Here is a 17853-nt window from a genome sequence, read left to right as displayed (position 1 = left end):
TCATCATCTTCATACACAGTCAGATTCAGTCATTGTCTGCAGTGTTCATTACTGCCAAATCAAATTCACTCTGCAGATTTGTAGGCTGCTCTGTGTCCTTTGTCATGTTTCCTCTGCTTTTCATTCAGGCTTACCATTCTTGTAGTCCCTCAGAAGTGGAGGAAGGAATTTTGACAGAGGGTTTTGAAACTCATTTTCACACTGCTCATAATCCATCCTGTTTTGCTTCTCTTTCTAAGGGGAAGGAGCCCTCAGTTCGGCAGCTGGCTCTTCTGCACTTTAGGAATATAATTACCCTCAACATTAAATTGGAAGATGCATTATCGCGTTCCAGAGCCAGAGTTCCACCTTCTATTATTCAGATGCTGTTAATACTCCAGGTAAATTGGTTACTTTTCTCAAGCTGTTTTCTTTATCTGTCTTTTTGTATGTATTGCTGAAGTCTTCTTAAGCAACCTCTAATTTTGCTCATTCATTGAAAACTTCTTACCCACAATGCCAGAGCTTCTGTGCAATTAAACGTGGTCCTAATATCTAAAAGTAGAGACTGCAGGGTTCAGATTTCATGCCTTAAGATCCAGAGGACCTGAGAGTAAAGAGTCGTTTTGAAAATGTGGGCCTTGAAATACAAAGTTTTGCAAGCAGACCAGTATATGTGGTAATAACATGACTTCCGTGAAATGCTGTGTGTTGCTGCATTAGCAGATCTGGATATGAAGCTTCACATCTGGAGTAGGCAGCAAAGTGAATATGCAATTTATGGTTGAATCACGGTCATATTTGGTCACTGGAACCAAATTCTATCAAAGCTGTTGATACAAAAACATTACGACCAGATATTTTTTGAGTAATAATGAGGAGAAACAAAACAAAAAGATGAATTCCAGGCAAAGGCAAGTTAACAGTTTTTTGGGGTTGGTTTTGTTTTTGTTTTGTTTGTTTTCTTAATTAATGAAAAGCATGAGCTTGTGATGAGAAGAAGGGGGATGAGGCAGAAGGGAGGGAGAGCACCAGGAGTGGAGTCTCAGAGGGTGAGGAAGTTGAGGTTTTTCTAGCTGGTGATTTGGTTGTTTTTTTTTTTGTTGTGTTTTTTTTTTTTAATAAATAGATTTACAGTAAATGAAAGGGTATAGTTTCTCACACTTAAAATGATTCTTTGCTCTTGATCACTGTATGTATTAGTTCTGTGTCTGGAATTGTTTTAAAGAGCAGGATAATCTAGAGGCCAGTGTTGAAAACGGGGCAAGGAGTAAGATTCTCTCTGCTGGGTGAAGAAAGGGATTTCACACCTGCTATCACAGTGTACATGTGTTGGAGTGTATAATGGTGCGCTCAGCCTAGTTTTCTCAGAAAAAGATATTTATGCGATATGACTGCCTGCTTGTCCCTTGTCACCCTTCTCCCTGACCTCCAACTTGCCAAATGCTTCTTGAAACTGCTGGCTGATTGTGGCACAATGACAGCGATATCGGGGATATTAAGATTCCTAGGAGGTTCATGGAAATTAGTGTCTGGAGAGAGGAGAAGAGCCTGGGGGAAAACTGGAGCATGGGCTTAACTGCATAATGAAACATCAAAGAATTCATGTAATTGAGCTGCGAACCCAGTTGTATTAATAGACAGGGGAGACTCCACACAGGAGAGAACCATCACGAAAACCTTAATCACAGGGAGGTTGTCTGTCAGGCCTCATCCCTTCTAAGAAGTGAGGTAAACTGTGTGTTCTAAACCAGGCTTCAGCAGTGTCGTTGCTAACAGATCTGCTAGCTTTTTTGTGGTTTCTTCTTTAGAGAGACTGTGTTGGCTATGGGCAAGATCCGGCTTCAAATGAATTCAGTGGTGAGCTGGGAACTGAATAACATCCTGATTTAGAAAGTTCACAGGAGGTGATGTGGAGCCGTTTGCCAGGATTAGTGCTACAAGAAACAGTTTCTTTGCAAATCTGCTTTCTTCAACAAATGGAGGTGTTAATAAGGTGAATGCCTGGTTAGGGTAAAATGCCACATCCATTCTTGTTGCAAAGCTGTTGATAGAAATCAATAACGAAGTGAAAGGCAGTTTGCCCCTGGGCATTTATTTCTGCACATGTTACCTACGGTTGTGTGGTGGGATGGTGAAAGTCCTTTCTCGGCAATAGCTCTGCCAAACTTGTGGTTTAAAATCTAACGGAAATTACAGGAAAAGGTCGGAAGAGGATCTGGGAATAAGCTGTTTACATGCTTAGCAGTGTTAGTCAATAACTGGATTTCAGAACAAAGGCTTTTTCCCAAACTCAAATGTAATGTTAAATAAACGCAAATTTTGTACATGTATGGCATAATAATGGAATTTCCTTGACTTAGATTAGCTCAACATGTGAATAGGGCTGGAAGAGAGATAACAATTCAGCTCTCCCAAGAGCACCTGGTGGGCTTGTGTGCGTGGATTTCCCAGCCTAAGAGATGATGTCTTGGTGTGGACATTGTCTAATCCCTATCTATGTCTACTATGGATATCTCTTCCATAACAAACTCGGTGACACTGGAGCAGACTCCCATGTCTAGAAGATTAATCTAGTGATGTCGACCCTGGCCCACGTGTTAAACGTGGTGCTAAATTTCCCCATTTCTGTCCTTGACAGCCTTGTGCAGCTGTGTTACGAAATTAAGGAGTAGGTCATGTTCTTCAAGACAGCAGCTGTCATGTCAGCTGAAGGTCACAGGTTGACAAAGGCCCATGCTGACATGCACCAGTCTGTCCTGTTAGACTGGATTAAAGTGGCAAAGGTTTGGTAACTAATGCAGGGTGTGTCTGGTATTGCTCATGTTTCAGCTTGTCATGGTGTAGGGGAGGACCTCTGTCAGTTTGTCAGGAGAAGACACTTTCCTTATGGAGGGGAACGGATATTTGTTAAAGAGGAAATGGAAGCTGCAGCAATCCTTGGACTTTATTCAGAAGGTAGGGGCTGATTCAGCAAAGCTCAGTAAGCACACATTTTACCTGAGAGTGGGTTGGCTTCGTTGGCCTCAGCATGTGAGCGATTTCGTTGACCTCTGTGAAGTTACTGACCTACTGCAAGTTGCACACATTCCTTGCTTGCTCAGCTGGCTGCGCTCTGGCAAGGAGGATAAAACAGCCCCTGCCAAAGACCTCCTGAATAAAAGGGCCTGAAATGAAGTTGAGCCTCTTACTTCATTGTTTGGGTGGTTGGTTTTCCTTCTTTGCATCAAACTTTTCACCCTGTCCACAGTAAACTATTTGTTCGAAGTATGGAAAAAACAGCCATGCATTTCATACTCTAGCGTGCGATACAGCACCCACAGCAGTCCTCTGGCATACAGTGACATGATAGAGGATATACCTTGGGACAGAAGGGATCACCAACCTGACACATACCTCACAATTTTCCCAGAGAGCCAGACACCTCCATTTCCTGGCATCCAAGACAGCAAAGATTTTTTTTTAAAAAATAGAGGGGCGGGGAGAGGAAGGGAGGAAAATCTCACACCTCCTCTATGCAGTCCCGCTTTGAAGGAAAGAGTCTCCATTTCTAGGATAAAGCTGTTACAAGTATTGCAATAGCAGATTGTATATCTGAAGCTTTGTTGTAAGAAAACCCTCATTTAAAGGATCAGAAATTATTCCTCAGGTTAATTATTAGACTTGGGTTCTCCAATCCAGTAAAGCCATTTCTGCATCTTACCAGTGCTATAACCTGGACTAATTACAAGCCAGTAATCTATTGGGAAAGAAGCGGTCCCCCAGAACTGGAGGAAGGAGTGATATTCCCATGGTGTTGGATGTCAGTTGGAGTTTTACCACAGCATGAAAGAAGGGCTTTATACCACTCAAACTTTCTGTGCTGGCATAGCCTGACCCAGTTACAAAGCACAAACTGAAATGTTAGTCCTTTGTGGCCACTTACAGGCAACATAAGCTAAAGTACCTCCAGGATGCTCCTGTTTAACTTTTAGGGCCTTCAAGAGCAGAGTCATGATGGAGGGAAGTAAAAGAAGAGCTAAAACCACTTTTGAGCACAGAGAGATGCTCGGGAGCTCATGTAACTACACTGAATTGTCAGTCTTACCTTGATGACCTTTCTCTTTGGGTGGATTTAGCAAGCTGGAGGGAGAGGGATAAACAGGAGGAGACAGAAAAGAATTTTCTCCATTATGATCTGTGAACCAAAGAGAGCAAAACTACCACCAGAGGATAAACAATCTGACTTACTTCCCAAAATGTGCTGTTGAAGACCTTTGCCACTGAAACTGGAACACGTTACTTCCAGGTATCTCTCCTGAGATCTGAGAAAGTTTGAAGAGAAGAATTAAAGAGTGTTTATCTGCATCTTTTGGTTAACATCGGGATTATTTGAGTTCACAGAATCTCTCTGGGTGACCCGAGGTATTTAAAAACCCTACAGAAGCGCAACACAATATCTGTCATGCTGAGGGATGAGGCCTCACTAAACATAAGCTCTGAAGAGGAAAATAAAACCTGTGGTTTCCTTTTTGGTTTCTCTGAGCTTCATTTGAACTCCCTTGCCTGTTGTCTTTCTCTGTAAAGGAAGACAAAATAAATACATAAAACTGCCTGGTGGAACCTGTTTGTTATCTCTGCAAAGTTCCTAAATGTAGGTTCAGCTCCTTGCACTTTAATAGGGTGGAAAAGCACATTGCAAGAGCTGAAAGCAAGTGTACAGAGTGCTGTTTTTCCATTTCAGCAGCCACAACACCAAACCAAAGACAACATAGTGCTTGAAAACAAAATGCCCTTTGCTATTGGAAAACTGCAGGGTCCTGCCTGTGGAACAACAGATTTGCTGTAACACTGCAACGCCTGTCAGCTGAGGTCCATTCTTTATGGCCGTAGGGTTTCAAATTTGTTGGTTGCTTTTGAGAGGCTGTCATACTAAGTCTTGGACCTGAAGCAGAGGTTGAGCAAAACGGTGTGGGCGGGAGGTTTCAACATGCTTTTAATTCCTCTGTCTTTTTCTGAATTCCTGGTTTACAAGACATAAAAAATAGAAACCTATAAAAAATGTGTTGTAGACCCTATTTAAATACAAATCACCATATCAAAAATCTGTGCTTCCCCTGAGCTGTGCATAAATGTGCTTTCTTCCTTCCTGGTAAAAAGGGTGGCTTGTCTCTGTCATTTGCATCAGCTCCATAGGCGTGTAAGGAGTCAGGTAAGAAATCTGCCTGACACAAAGGGAGGAGTCCTTTGCTTTGTACTGACATAGGCGAAACCGAGAAACTGACCCTCAAGATTTACACTGCAGAGTACTTTGTAGAAACAATGTTCGCTTCTAAGCAATATCCTCTGTCTTATTCTTATTCCTTGTCTCTACCAGCACGTGCGGTTTGCAGTATTTAAATTGACACAGGTTTGTTATCCTGGTATGAATTTGTATTGCCATGATAGCATAGCATTCATTTGTTGTGGGAAAAAGATCCTTTTAGAAGAAAATCTTGACCTTGTTGCTAGTGAGGAGTACTTGTCATTTTTGCTTTTTAATTTCTTCATATAGTTTTTATTATTGTGCTAGTTTTCTGGTGCTGAGAATCATTTCTGCATGGATGCAGCAAAAACTCTAGAATTATTAAATCTGTATCTTGGGGTATTGCCTCAAGCAGATTGGGATGTGCTGTGTCCATGAGTACGAAACAAGAAGCTGGGAACTGACTGAAGAGTTCAAAAAAGTGGCAGCAGCTGTAGCCTGAGTGCAACACAGGGGAACCAGAAAGGTGTAAATGTACATTACAGCTGTGCTGACATTTCAGTCAGCCGATGGTGCCAGGTGGGAGCGTGAAAGACACTACTTGTACTAACCGATGTACCGCCTTCACTTGCTTGCATGCCAATCAAGAACAGTTCCCCTGCCATAACTTGGGATGTTGTCCTAAGAAGGTGTCAGTGGCAGTCGATGGCTAGCTGTTTTCCATTTACAAGCTGTAGGCTTATATTTAAGGAGGGAAACCACATCAGAGACATTTTCCCTCTATAATGTTTTTAGCTCTGTTTCCACCTGGCACTTACTTCACAGCTCACCACAAGTATGTTTTCTCTAGGGGCAGAGATAGGTGGAGCGAGCGTGGTTGCTCTTAACCATTCTGTAAGCCTGACTGACAGGGGGCTTTTTCAGTAGTAACTCCAAGGCAGCCAGCATTTCTGCACCATGGACCTTGAAAGATCTGCACTCATGTAGACCCTCTTTGTAACTAAAGCCCATGGAAGTCCATTGCCATATGAAAAGAATATTTTGTTTTGAAATCAAGTACTCCAAAACTAGCTCTCAACATATTTGACAACGCTACGTGTTGTCACTTCTGTAACCTTAAGCAGCAGAATAACAGGAAAGCAACATGAGATGTTGCAGTTGTTTTGCTTTGTTATATATGAACCTGTCTCATGAACACCATGGTGTGGTAATTCAAATATGCATCTTGCCCCTCCTCTTAACAGAAAGACAGTGTTCAAGGGAACATGACCACAACCTTCTCCATACCAATTAAACAAAATTGCTTTAGAAGGCAATTTGCATTGTGCAAACTCCCTTTGGGTGTACCCTCATAGCGCATTTTAAGAGTACCTTGCATTAAGTAAAATGTCACTTCTGTGAAGGATACCAGTTAGTTAACAGAAGGTACAGCTTCAGATGGAGCTGGTCGAACGCCACGGCTGTTGTCTAGACAGCCCTGAGTTATGCTGTTACCGTCCATCAGGTGCTGAGCAGTTACTGCCCATTTGCTGTCTTGCACTGTGGTAAGTGAGAAGTGCTTACGTGTCCTCCTTCAAATTACCCAACACTTGCCTTGGGGCTAGAGTGAGCATGCACGGAGTTACGGTGGTGTAGCTGCTGCCTACAGCACCCGAGACTACCTTAGCCCACAATAATTTACTTGTGCAACCCAAGTGTGAGTAGTTTCAGTTTGAGTCAGTTAGATACACGTTTAACTTCGACTAAACCAGGTTGTCCTTATTCAGATACATGTCAGTCACCTGGAGTTTGCCTCCCTTAATGAAACTGGCCTGTTAAAACCAGTACAAGTTCATTGACAGGCAAATCCTTAATCCTTAACAAAATAGTTAGATCAGTAAAATCATTCTTCACTTGAATTAGAATGTCCCTGCAGACCCTGTAATTTTATTGAGTGAAAGGGAGGAAGTTTTAACTAATTGCATTAGTTCATACAGTTTTATTTTGTGGACCCATTTGGGCCAGTAGACTAAAACTGGCATAAAAGATAGCATAGAAATTTTCACTATAGAAAAACTCTGAGCAGAAAACATTCCCACGGTACAGGAATCCTTTGAGGCAGGGTGCTTTAATACTGTAATTCATGGGTTGTCTACAGGGGAAACATAAGAAAGTTAATCTAAGCTACCTTTTAAAGAAGATTAATTAAACCTCATTAAAACTCTGTACGGACACTCATTCTGAGAATTAAAGGGGTAGGAAGGGAGGCGAGTTAAATTAATGACACTTCAATTCTACATCAGAAGCCTAAGCACAATTTATCTGAACAGCTTTCTCTTCTAAATTTAGTGAATATAATTTCATTTCCCAGAGTGTCCCCAGGTAGACACAGCCACCAGGGAATCGCGGCTGTTGAATTGCCCAGGGCACTATGGGGGCGTGTTGCAGGGTGTCCCCCCAAGAGGTGGCAGTCACTCCTTGGCTGTTCTGGCTAACCACAGACCTGAGAGCCATCCCCAGTGCCACCGGCACCGTGGGTGGTGTCTGCCAGCTACGTCAGTGGTGGCTCCTGGCACAAAAGGGGAGGACGGTTTGCTCTCCATTACCAAGTGGTGTCCATGCAGATAGCAAGGTCAGCCAATGCTCTGGTCGGGGCCGCTGGTGCAGCACCTCCTATTCTGCCCTGCTGGGATTCATCTGGCCCTGCTCACAAGAGGAATGGCAAAAGTCACACTTCCAACAGAAAGACTGTGCAGGGTTGTATTGTAGTGATGCATATGTGGGTTTCCCCATGGGTTTTGGAGACAAGTCAACATCGGGTTCCAGTCAGATCTGGCCTGAGCTGCAGCTGGGTGCAGAGTGCCTCGGGTAGTCCCTTGCACAGGTACCGCTGTCTCCCTGCCTTCTCACTGCCTAAAGCTTTCCGGCTGAGCCCAGGGCTAGCAGAGTAACTTTCCGCCAGGAGATTTCAGAGGCAGCCCATGTGCCCGTCCTCCTCCTGCTCCTTGAGCCTTTCCTGTGGCAGACACGGGGCTGGCGGCAGACATGCGGCGGCACGGTGCTCACTGGATTTTGAACACTGGTGCTTGCTGGTAGCAGAGCTTCTCCCATCATCTCGCTGGCTGCTTCATCACCTTTTACCTTCACATATGTTGCCTTCTGACTCTTCTCCTCCCCTGACCCCATCTTGTTTTCCCACAGGGTGGGAGGGAGGAATGCAGAGAGGGAAGTAGCTGGCAGCATGTTAGTCACATGGAGGACAGCTGGAAGCTTGTCCTTGCAGGCAGCTCTTTCTCATCTCAGTTTCCCCCTCCTGTCTTCGATTATGCTCATAAACTGGGTCAAGACCCAGTAGCAGCCAGTTGCAGAGTGCCAGGACACACAATGGGGGGAGCTGCCTGCCTGTGGGCCTGTTAGGTGGTCGTGACTGACAAGCATCTCTCAGCGATGCCTGAATGGCTGAGTCCTCTCCGAGGCAGTGGCAACCTGAGCAAGTTACGGGGACCCAGGCTGCAGCTAGTGGAAATGCAGATGCTGTGAAGCTCCATTTGCCATGTAGGCAGCGGGAGCTGGAGCGGGCTGCAGTCTCTGGCGGGCAGCCAGCTGCCCGTCTGGTTTGGGGACAGAAGGAGGCATGGCCAGTGCTCCTTGCCCTAGGAGGGGGGTATCCCCCAGCAGCAGGCACCGGGTGGTTTGCCCACACCAGTGTCAATGGCAACTTCGTGGAAAAGTCCCCTATAATTAGAGAGGAATGAAACAAATGGTCTCCTGTATGAATTGTTTGGAAGCAACTCTGGCAGGTGATTGCTCTCCGTCAGGAGTGATTTCTCGTGGGGTTTTGGTGTTTGCCTGTTTCTCCATCTACGCTATAGAATTTTATTATTATGGAAAGATGTGTTTCCATTGAAGCTGACATGGGGATTAAAACAAATTATATAAAATGTCCTAGCCTCTGCCTTCTCCCGAGAAGGTGCACTGAGAATGGAAAGAGTTGTGAAGAGTATGGAAGCTCCTGCTCTGCCATGCCACATGAGCCCCATCCCCAAGCCTTTCCTCTCCCAACCTGTGGTTGCTGGTGCCACGGCCAGCACCCTGTGGGGACAGTGTGCACTAGCCTGGTGGCACAGGGACTTGTGCAGAAGGTAACTAACTGCTTTGTGGTGTATTTCTTTCAAAAATAAAAAGGCTGTGCTTTGCAATCTGCAAAAGATAGGGGAGTGAGTGAATGAGTTTCTCAGAGGCATCCTTTCTCCCACAGTGAGTGGACAGGGTTAATTGTCTTCTGTTGGTAATTTCACAGTCTTACCCTTAGCTCTGCTGTGGCTGCAGAAGAAACAACCATGCGGCACGCTGATATGCGATACGTACTGTGAAATTCATTAACTTGCCACTGCCCAATTACTACAGGCAATTAAAAGGTAAACAGTTAATCATGTGACAGAGCAGGATTCAGATTACATTCTTTGATTTAAACTGTTATCTGTTTGGAGCTTTCTTCTGTTTCCAGTGAGCTACTGGATGATTGCAGCACAATTTCTGTAGTAGAAGGTGACAAAGATGTGACACAGCTTCGCTGTGAGCAAACCGGCTGGCCGTAGTGGCGTGGTTTTACTGAGAAGCAACCATCCATCAGAAAGAGGGTGGGAGCTGTGGTGGGGCAAGCCAGGGGTGCAGGGAGGGGAAGGGACTGCTCCCAACTAATGTGCACTTCAAAATGGATCCAGCGGCCTCTGGTTTGAAGTCATTAGGCAGGGCATTGCGCTTTAGTGCTCTCTGATCCAAATGCAAAGCAAGAAGCAAGCCTGCTGCAATCAAGCTGGCACTGGCAAGAGGAAGAGCTGTTGTTTAGCCTTGCTGAAATCTGTCAGAAAGGTATTTTGCAAAATACAGCTGTTGTACCCAGAGTGGCTCTTGCATAAAACCATTTAAATATCTTCTCTTTGAGCAGCTAAGAGCTGTCAGCTGCTTCTATTACCGGCTGCCGTGGATCTCCAAGCCTCCTTTCTTGCTAGTGTGGGTAGACAAAAGCCTTCACACACTGGGCACTGTATAAACACAATGAAAATATGGTCTCTGCACTAAAGATTGTGCAGCATGCTGCACGAGGCAGTAGATGTATCTGGATAGACAAGTGAGGAACAGAAGGAAACGAGACAAACTTACTAGAGTGACTTTATGACAAATAATACATCGTTGACTGTAGTGGTCTATATGTCCTCTAGAGACTAAGGGCAATGTGATCCTTTTTCTTCTCCTGTAGGTTGCCTGTTTGGGCTCCACAAAAGAAAAATACATCCATCATTCCTCCTGTATCACTCACGAGCCTTTCTTGTGGTTTCCTGGTTCAGCTGAAGAGAACAAAACCTTGGAAGGATCAGGGGGGTATTTCCATTGTTTCTCAAAATGACTGAATCATATGAGGACAGATGTTTAGGCAGTACAAAGCTAATGCAACTCGGCTAACACCCATGTATAGCAGAGGAGGAACTGGGCAGTAGTTTTGTCTGAAAAGTTCTAAAATAAGTTTGTATATTTAGCAGTGTTGTTAACATTTAGAACAGAAGCAAGGAGAAGGCTTGCTGCAGGGAGGTGGCTGTGTGATGTTATGTGAATTAAAGCATCAGCCAGCTTTGGGGAAAAAAAAACCCTTTTGTCATATCTACAAGAGGTAGGTCAGAGCGCCTGTTGGTTTCAACCACACAGGTTTCCATTACATGTAGATCTCCCACAGTTGTTGCAAGAATTGCTGAATGCTGCTGAATTTTGCCAGAACGTGGAGTGCATGTCCCTGACGGGTGATGGGGGTGAAGGAGGGAAGGTCAGCCCTTTAGAGCCACTCATATGGTTACATTCCTACTCCGTGTACTGTTTGCATTTGGGGCGTACACTGCTTAGTGCTCTCTGGCCGTAAACTCAGATTTTGTGTCCTTTTTGTCTTCTGCACATTGGGTTGCTGAGAGAGGGTTTCCACTCTAAATCCAGTCAGTTACTTTCCAAATATTTTGAATTGGCAAGGACTTTTTAATTGAAATTGAATTGTTCTGTAAGATTTTGTTGCTTTCAGCAAAGCTTTTGCGGCAAGCTACGAGGGCTCCCGCAGGCCCGGGCTGCTGGGCAGCTGGGCTCCAAAACTACTGTGTTCAGGGATTGTTGGAAGCTCAACCTCCTTGTGCATGAGAATAACCACAAAGCGCTTGCTCAGGAGTGTGCTGCTCAGTTCCCAGTTGTACCAGTGTGTTGCTCCCTGCTTGCACAAGCAACAAGCTGAGGGCAAGCAGCTGTCCTGAGTGGCTGGTTGCCCGAGCAGGCAGCTGCCTGCAGGTGGTGACTGAGCCAGGCACCTTCTTAAACTAGGGTAGATAGGTGATCTGGAGATGGTCAGCTGCTTTCTGGCTCACAGGGATGAGTTGTTGGTGGTGAGAATCGTGTCACTGCCAGAAATAGGAAAAATTTTAAAAATCCAGAACACGCAGCTGACAACCTTTGCTCAGCCTGTTCAGGTGTATTTCAGAAAAGAAGAAAATTTGTGGAGTAAATTCAGTCATCTGCAAAGGATGAAGCAGCGTGGAGGATGCTGAGGGATGAATGTTCATTAATGATTTAAAAGGGGAGGGTGGCTGTGAAAGGCAGTATCAGAAATCCTCACAAGTAGGTAACAGCAGTCAAGTTAATGTTTGCAGCTCTTCAAAAGCGTTTCTTGGATGTCTCTTCACAAGAGCCTGGATGCACTGAGGGCGGGCTCTGCCTTCCTTTTTTCTGTTTGAGTACCCACCTGAAAATAAATGTAAGATGGCTTTTCCTGTAATGAATGTTAAATGAGAAAACACTCAGAGCCAAGAGTAGGTAAAAGGCTTGAATTCTCGGAGTTAAAAGTCATGAATTCCCCAGCAAGGTTAGATTTGCTTAATGTGTATAGATCAGCAAGAACTTCATGAGGGAGCCTGAAAAGAAATTAGAAGCTTTATTGTCTTGGACATTAAGTACCACATCTAATTATTTGGTAACTCGCAGGGTGATCTCCGCATGGGGCTGCATATGCACGTGTGTATTTGCCCATGAGTGTAATGTGGCAGTGCCAAAGCATTTGTAAATGCAGATAAACTAACTCCAGCTCAAATGAAGTTCCATAAAAAGCTTTTCGGAGACACTAACCCATGCACAGATTCATTTGGTGCGTTGTTTCAAAGTCTCATTAGCTTATTTGACTGAGATGATTGCAGCTTTTGTCTGTGCCCAGGGGAGCCACTGAGCCAGGAATCAGACAACCTCTAGCCCTAAAACTATGAAAGGCAGAAATGCATACCATTATTTTTGGTGGATCTTTATTAGTGAACTGGCTATGCAGCTTCTGCAGGATCCTAAGCACTGTTTTTAAAGGCTCAAAGTAACTTACTTCTAATTATTTAATCTTTTACTTATCTTCAGTCTTCCTCATCTGCTTTGTCTTTTGCAGTCTCATATAAAATGTTTAATATCAGTTTAAAGAAAAATAATACATTGGATTTCTGTGGGTTGGGGGAAGACTAGCCTGTTTTTAGTGTTTGATCCTTTCTGGGAAGAAAAATCCTATTGCTATCTTTCTGCAGCCGAGCCATTTGAAAAACTCACCAGCCTAACACAAACCGTGTCTGCGTGTTTTGTCTTCCTTATCTTTTGTCTGTGTCTCAATGCCACCAATGAAAGGGAGAGAGAGACAGAGCAGCTTCTCACGCTGACATTGACACAACTTGGCACTTGCTGGAGATTAAAGTCAATATGACAAGATCTTTATTTCTGAGGCAGTCACAGGGATCTGAAGTGCTGAATTCTGTCAATACAGCAATGGCAAGCCTCTCTGCCTCTCCCTCCCGTGAATGCTGTTGCTATGAGAAAAGCAAGAGGTAGAGATGAGACGAGACATGATTTAACCCTTCAAATATTCTAGGCTTTACCAGTATGCCAGTGGCTTAGGGTAAAATGGGGAGGAAAAAATAATGTGAGGCAACGCTACCAAGGGCTCGTAACGTTATGAGCACGAATTGTGCAGCTGCATCTGTCCAACACGTGCAAAAAGGGTACTGGTGCCTAGGAATGGACATGTAATGCATAGGGCATGGCTTCCTGTGGTTGTAAACCAGTATAAAATTATTAACCTAAGACAGTTTATTCTGACTTAAAGCAATTGAGAATTTGATGTACCAGTCCTACTTTTCACATTTTCTACGTCCATGAGGTATACCTGTTTGTGAACACACGTAGCATAGTCTTAGAGGTTTACTGCAAATGAGTCTGTTGTGAATTCTTAGCCACCTCCACCAGGCTGAGATATCACTCTGAGTGGGGAAACTGCTTTCTTCCAGCTTGTTCCAGTCTGCAAGGTGTGCCCTCCATTTCCCCCCATCCCAGGCACATTTTCTCGTTCTCCATTTGGACTGCTGCAGAGAAACCCCCGTGGGGAAGAGGGCAGACATAGTTTAAGTGGATCGGGTTTGGCTTAGTCAACACAGGCTTGGACAAAGTAAAATTTAGTCCCTGCTTGAAGCAGTTTTGATCCTGTTTTGAGTCTGTTTCCTAAAGGCTAAAAAATGTCTGAGTTCTCTGCTTGGGATGAAAGTGGCATGAATCATCAGAGAAACCCACAAGGAAGCACCTGAAATTTTCTACCCTGGCAAACACAGGCAAGTGGGCTAGAAGCAGGAGCAGGAAGATTAAACTCCCAGTCCTTGACCCCTTCCTGCTCAGAGTTAGTTGGATGCAGGGCATTTCTTTTTATCCAGATGTCTCTTCAAAATGGATCAATTGATCTTGTAGTCCCTCTAAGTGAGCTCCCAGAGTTTAACTCAACATTTTTATGGGACTGGAAGCTCTCGGATGGAGGGTCCTCCAGAAACACTGAGACCCATTGAAGCTAGGAGAAGAACATGAGGCAGCAATATGCTCATGCTGTAAAGGAGGTTAGCGGTATCCTGGGCTGCATTAGGCAAAGTATTGTCAGCACGTTGAGGGAGGTGATCTTTCCCCTCTACTCAGCACTCGTGATGCCAGACCTGCAGTGCTATGTCCAGTTCTGGGCTCTCAGTGCAAAAGAGACACAGACATGCTGAGAGAGTCCAACAAAGGGCCATGGATATGATAAAGGGACAGGAGCATCTCTCATGTGAGGAAGGGCTGAGAGAGCTGGGACTGTTTAGCTTGGAGAAGAGAAGGCTCAGGGACATCTTATCAACGTTTATAAATACCTGGAGGGGGAATACAAAGATGGAGGCAAGCTCTTTTCGGTGGTGCTCAGTGGCAGAACCTGAAGCAATTGACACAAATTGAAACACAGGAGGGTCCATGTGAACATAAGGAAACACTGTTTTACTGAGGTGGTGACTGAGCACTGGCACAGGTTGCCCAGAGAGGTGGTAGGGTCTCCCTGCTTGGAGACATTCAAAAGCTGCCTGGACATGGTCCTGGGCAACAGGCTGTAGGTGGCCCTGCTTGAGCAGGGGGTTTGGACCAGATGAATCCAGAGGTCCCTGCCATCCTCAGCCACACTGTGATTCTGTGAATGTCAGGGTTTCATCAATATAAGTGGAAAAATTAATCGCTCTCTCCATGTCTCATATTTTCACCCTGTTTTCACTCTTTCTGGCTTGGGCTGGACTGCCAGCTGATGTCACTCAGTATATTTCCACTAACTTCAATTAATGTTCAGGGTTAAGCTGAATAATTGTTGCCAACAGTCCGGTCCTTCTCTGTTGGACAACAGAAGGGTTCAGCATTGCACTCGCGCACCTGATAAACAGGAAAGCTGCAACTACGTGAGGAAAGCACTTAGTGAAAGAACCAAAGAAATCCATCCTCTTCCTTTTTTAGAGATTTAGTAGTTAGGCTTGTTCTTTATTTCTGGATACTAGTTATTCTATCAATTGTTGACTGTCATCATATTGTTGGTTAAATAATTTCTAGCACAGATTGCTTATGCTTAAGGGCTACTGCAAAGTCCATGCAGCAAGTTTTTACATCACTATTTGCCAGAAACACCAATGCATTCTGCAAGAAAGCCTGCACTGAGCGTGCCCTTTTTCCTCTGTTGGGTTTTTGGTTTTCTTTTTTCTGCACTTCTCCTGCTGTCACATTTAGCAAGAAAATGTTGAATTCAGTTCACTTTTGGTCTGATACTGTATGGCTGATTCTACACACTCTTACCCTTCGTGTCAAGATTGTGAAGGCTGAGAAGAATCCATTATCACATTTGATACCTCCATGAGTTTACTCATAAGTCTGCGTTTACTCCATGTGTAAATGGAATCCAGATGCTGCTCCACACATGTAATTCCATTTGTATAATACTGGGGGATTTGCTCTGTGGGGCTGACTCCCAGGGAACAAGGGGGCAGTTGGGGGTGAGGGATCCCAACGTATCCACATGCTTGTGCTTCCTGCTTTTGTTTTGGAGCCCAGGCAGTTGCTGCAGGGGATATAACAGCTGGATCTTCGAGTTTTTCCATAAAGTGTTGTGCAAGTCAGCTGAAGAGGGAAGAAATGCGAGCAGGAGGCTCCCATGATGATGCTCTGCAGTGCGGTAAGAGCAGCAGCTCTGAAGAGCTGTGCGCAGGAGGATGGCTTCGGCTTTTTGGGCAGCAGTTGCTGCTCCAAGAGCCACTATAGTCTCCTCCAAAGCATGAGGCTGGGTGGGCTTGGTCAATGAAAATGCCACAGTGCTTTAGAGAAAACAAAAATCCTACGTAACTGGGACCACTCCTGAAGCCTCTTCTCAACCACGTAATCCAAAAGGTAACTTTGCTGCCGTAGGTTTGTGTGTGAGCATTACAAGATCAATAAAAATTAGATGATTAGGTGTTAGGTGATATTAGCTATGTGCCTGCCCTCTTCAAAGTAAGATGGAGGGATGCAGACCTCTATCCAGAATGTGACCCATAACACACCTGGGAGCACGTGCTGTGCTGCCAGCGGTGCACATCGCATGGAGCGATGGCCCATTTCTCCCCAGTTCCTTGTCACAGTGGTTTCATGCCTGCCTTGAGACCAGTTTGTTCTGTGTTGCTCAAGTTTTAGAAGGTCAGGTGTGATACAGTGAAAGGTGTTACATGTGCCAAAGTGGGATAACAAGTAGTCATGGCCTGTAAGGGCACTGGTTTCCAAATCTCATACAAGCAAGGCTGCTGCTAGCTCTTTGACTAAAATAAGAACCAGATCTTGCTGTTTATGTCGTCACCAGGGTGTGCACTGCAGTCTGCACACCCTTATCAATTCTCCACCAGCAGTGTTGGCTGAGTAATGTGTGTTTTCACTACAGATATTATTCTGTGTCTGCCTTGTGGTATGTCTTGTGACTTTTAATTTCAGTTTTCCTGGTGAGTATTTGGGCAACTTTTATTATGCAGTATTTGTCAGATTATCACCGCTGCATCTGTGTTTCTTTCAGTCATATTGATCTGATCCGTTGCCAGGTAAAGAAAGAAATTCATTTCTTAATGAGTTTTTCTTTCCTCCAAGGAATCTCCTGCTTTTAAGCAGAAAACAGTTATATTTCTGTGCTGTTTTCCTGTGTGGTTAAGAAAGGGCAGTACCTGAGGCCAGGACCTCACTTTGAATTTGGGCTTGACCCTGTAAAAGCCTCCTGCAACACATTTGGTTTCATGTAGCAGCAGGTCAGGACTGCTTCAGCAGTCGGTCGTGGCTTTTTGTTGGTAGACCAGGTGGAGGCCGACTGTTAAGGACGCCTCAGTGGACCCAGGCTGAGCACGCCCCAGCAGACTGAGGTTCAGGGTGTGTTATTTGGCCGTGAGCTGAGCCGTATACGGCTGCTTCCTGTCCCATGGGCAGAGTACTTCACTCTTCTGGGTCATCAAGTCACCAAGAGTAATGATTGCTGAAATTACTTCATTAAATCATCTAGAAGTCTGGCTTCTACTCCTTTCTTTCTTGAGTCCAGAAGTTGGTAACCCCTGATCTGGCTCACAGCTGTTCCTGCTTAGTGTCCTCTGTGGTGGAGCTGCTCCCACGTCAAGCACCAAGACATGCTGTGCCTCCCCCAGTGCCATGTCTGCTCCTGGCAGGGTGCCAGCCTTGGCTCCAGAAGGCCTGCTTGCTTTGCCCACCCTGACCTGGGGGAAGGCAGATTTTATTTTGGTTTTTTTTTTAGTTCTAATTTTTTCTATTTTCTTTTTTTTATTCTATTTTATTTTTCATTTAAAAGCTATCCATCAGTTTGTCAATTGAAATAGGAGGCAGTCTTCTACACCAGTACGTACTCATATAAACATGCTGATCAGATGAAACATTAAAGCTGAAGTTGAGTGCTACATCATTGACCAGTGTATACTTCAGCACACCTACAGTTGCGGGTGGGGGTGAAGTAGTTCCCACCATTATGTCCAGTTGTTAGGATACAGTTAGGCACTGGACATATCTTTTCCATGTATAATTTATTGGGTAAATGGTCCTATAATACTCTGAGCTAAAGAGGGAGATGAAGAGCAACTGAGTGAGACCACCAGTTCTGGGTGTTACTAGTGATGGGTGCTACTAGGCAGAACTAGAAACTGTAAAGGACCTATGACCTTAGTAAGTACTCAGCAAAACACTTCAGTTAATCCTGGTCAGTTAAAAGCAGTTTGGTGTTTAATAGTGGTTTATGATTATTCTCAGACACAAATGAGTGAGGAGTTACCTGGGGCAAC

At 44.6% G+C, this 17853-nt stretch overlaps 1 protein-coding gene across 4 annotated transcripts in view; it reads left to right on the top strand.

The window, feature by feature from the left end:
* Positions 1-17853, top strand: part of PRR5 (proline rich 5) — a 92764-nt gene that overhangs the window by 63397 nt on the left and 11514 nt on the right. For all 4 annotated transcript variants that reach the window (XM_075112714.1, XM_075112725.1, XM_075112736.1 and 1 more), the window contains one exon: positions 240-380. In XM_075112714.1, the coding sequence (XP_074968815.1) occupies positions 240-380 (141 nt within the window). The remainder of the gene's footprint in view (positions 1-239; positions 381-17853) is intronic.

Source organism: Phalacrocorax aristotelis, chromosome 1, assembly GCF_949628215.1.
Source record: "Phalacrocorax aristotelis chromosome 1, bGulAri2.1, whole genome shotgun sequence".
NCBI classification, from domain to species: Eukaryota; Metazoa; Chordata; class Aves; order Suliformes; family Phalacrocoracidae; genus Phalacrocorax; species Phalacrocorax aristotelis.
This window is presented reverse-complemented; position numbering and strand designations above follow the sequence as displayed.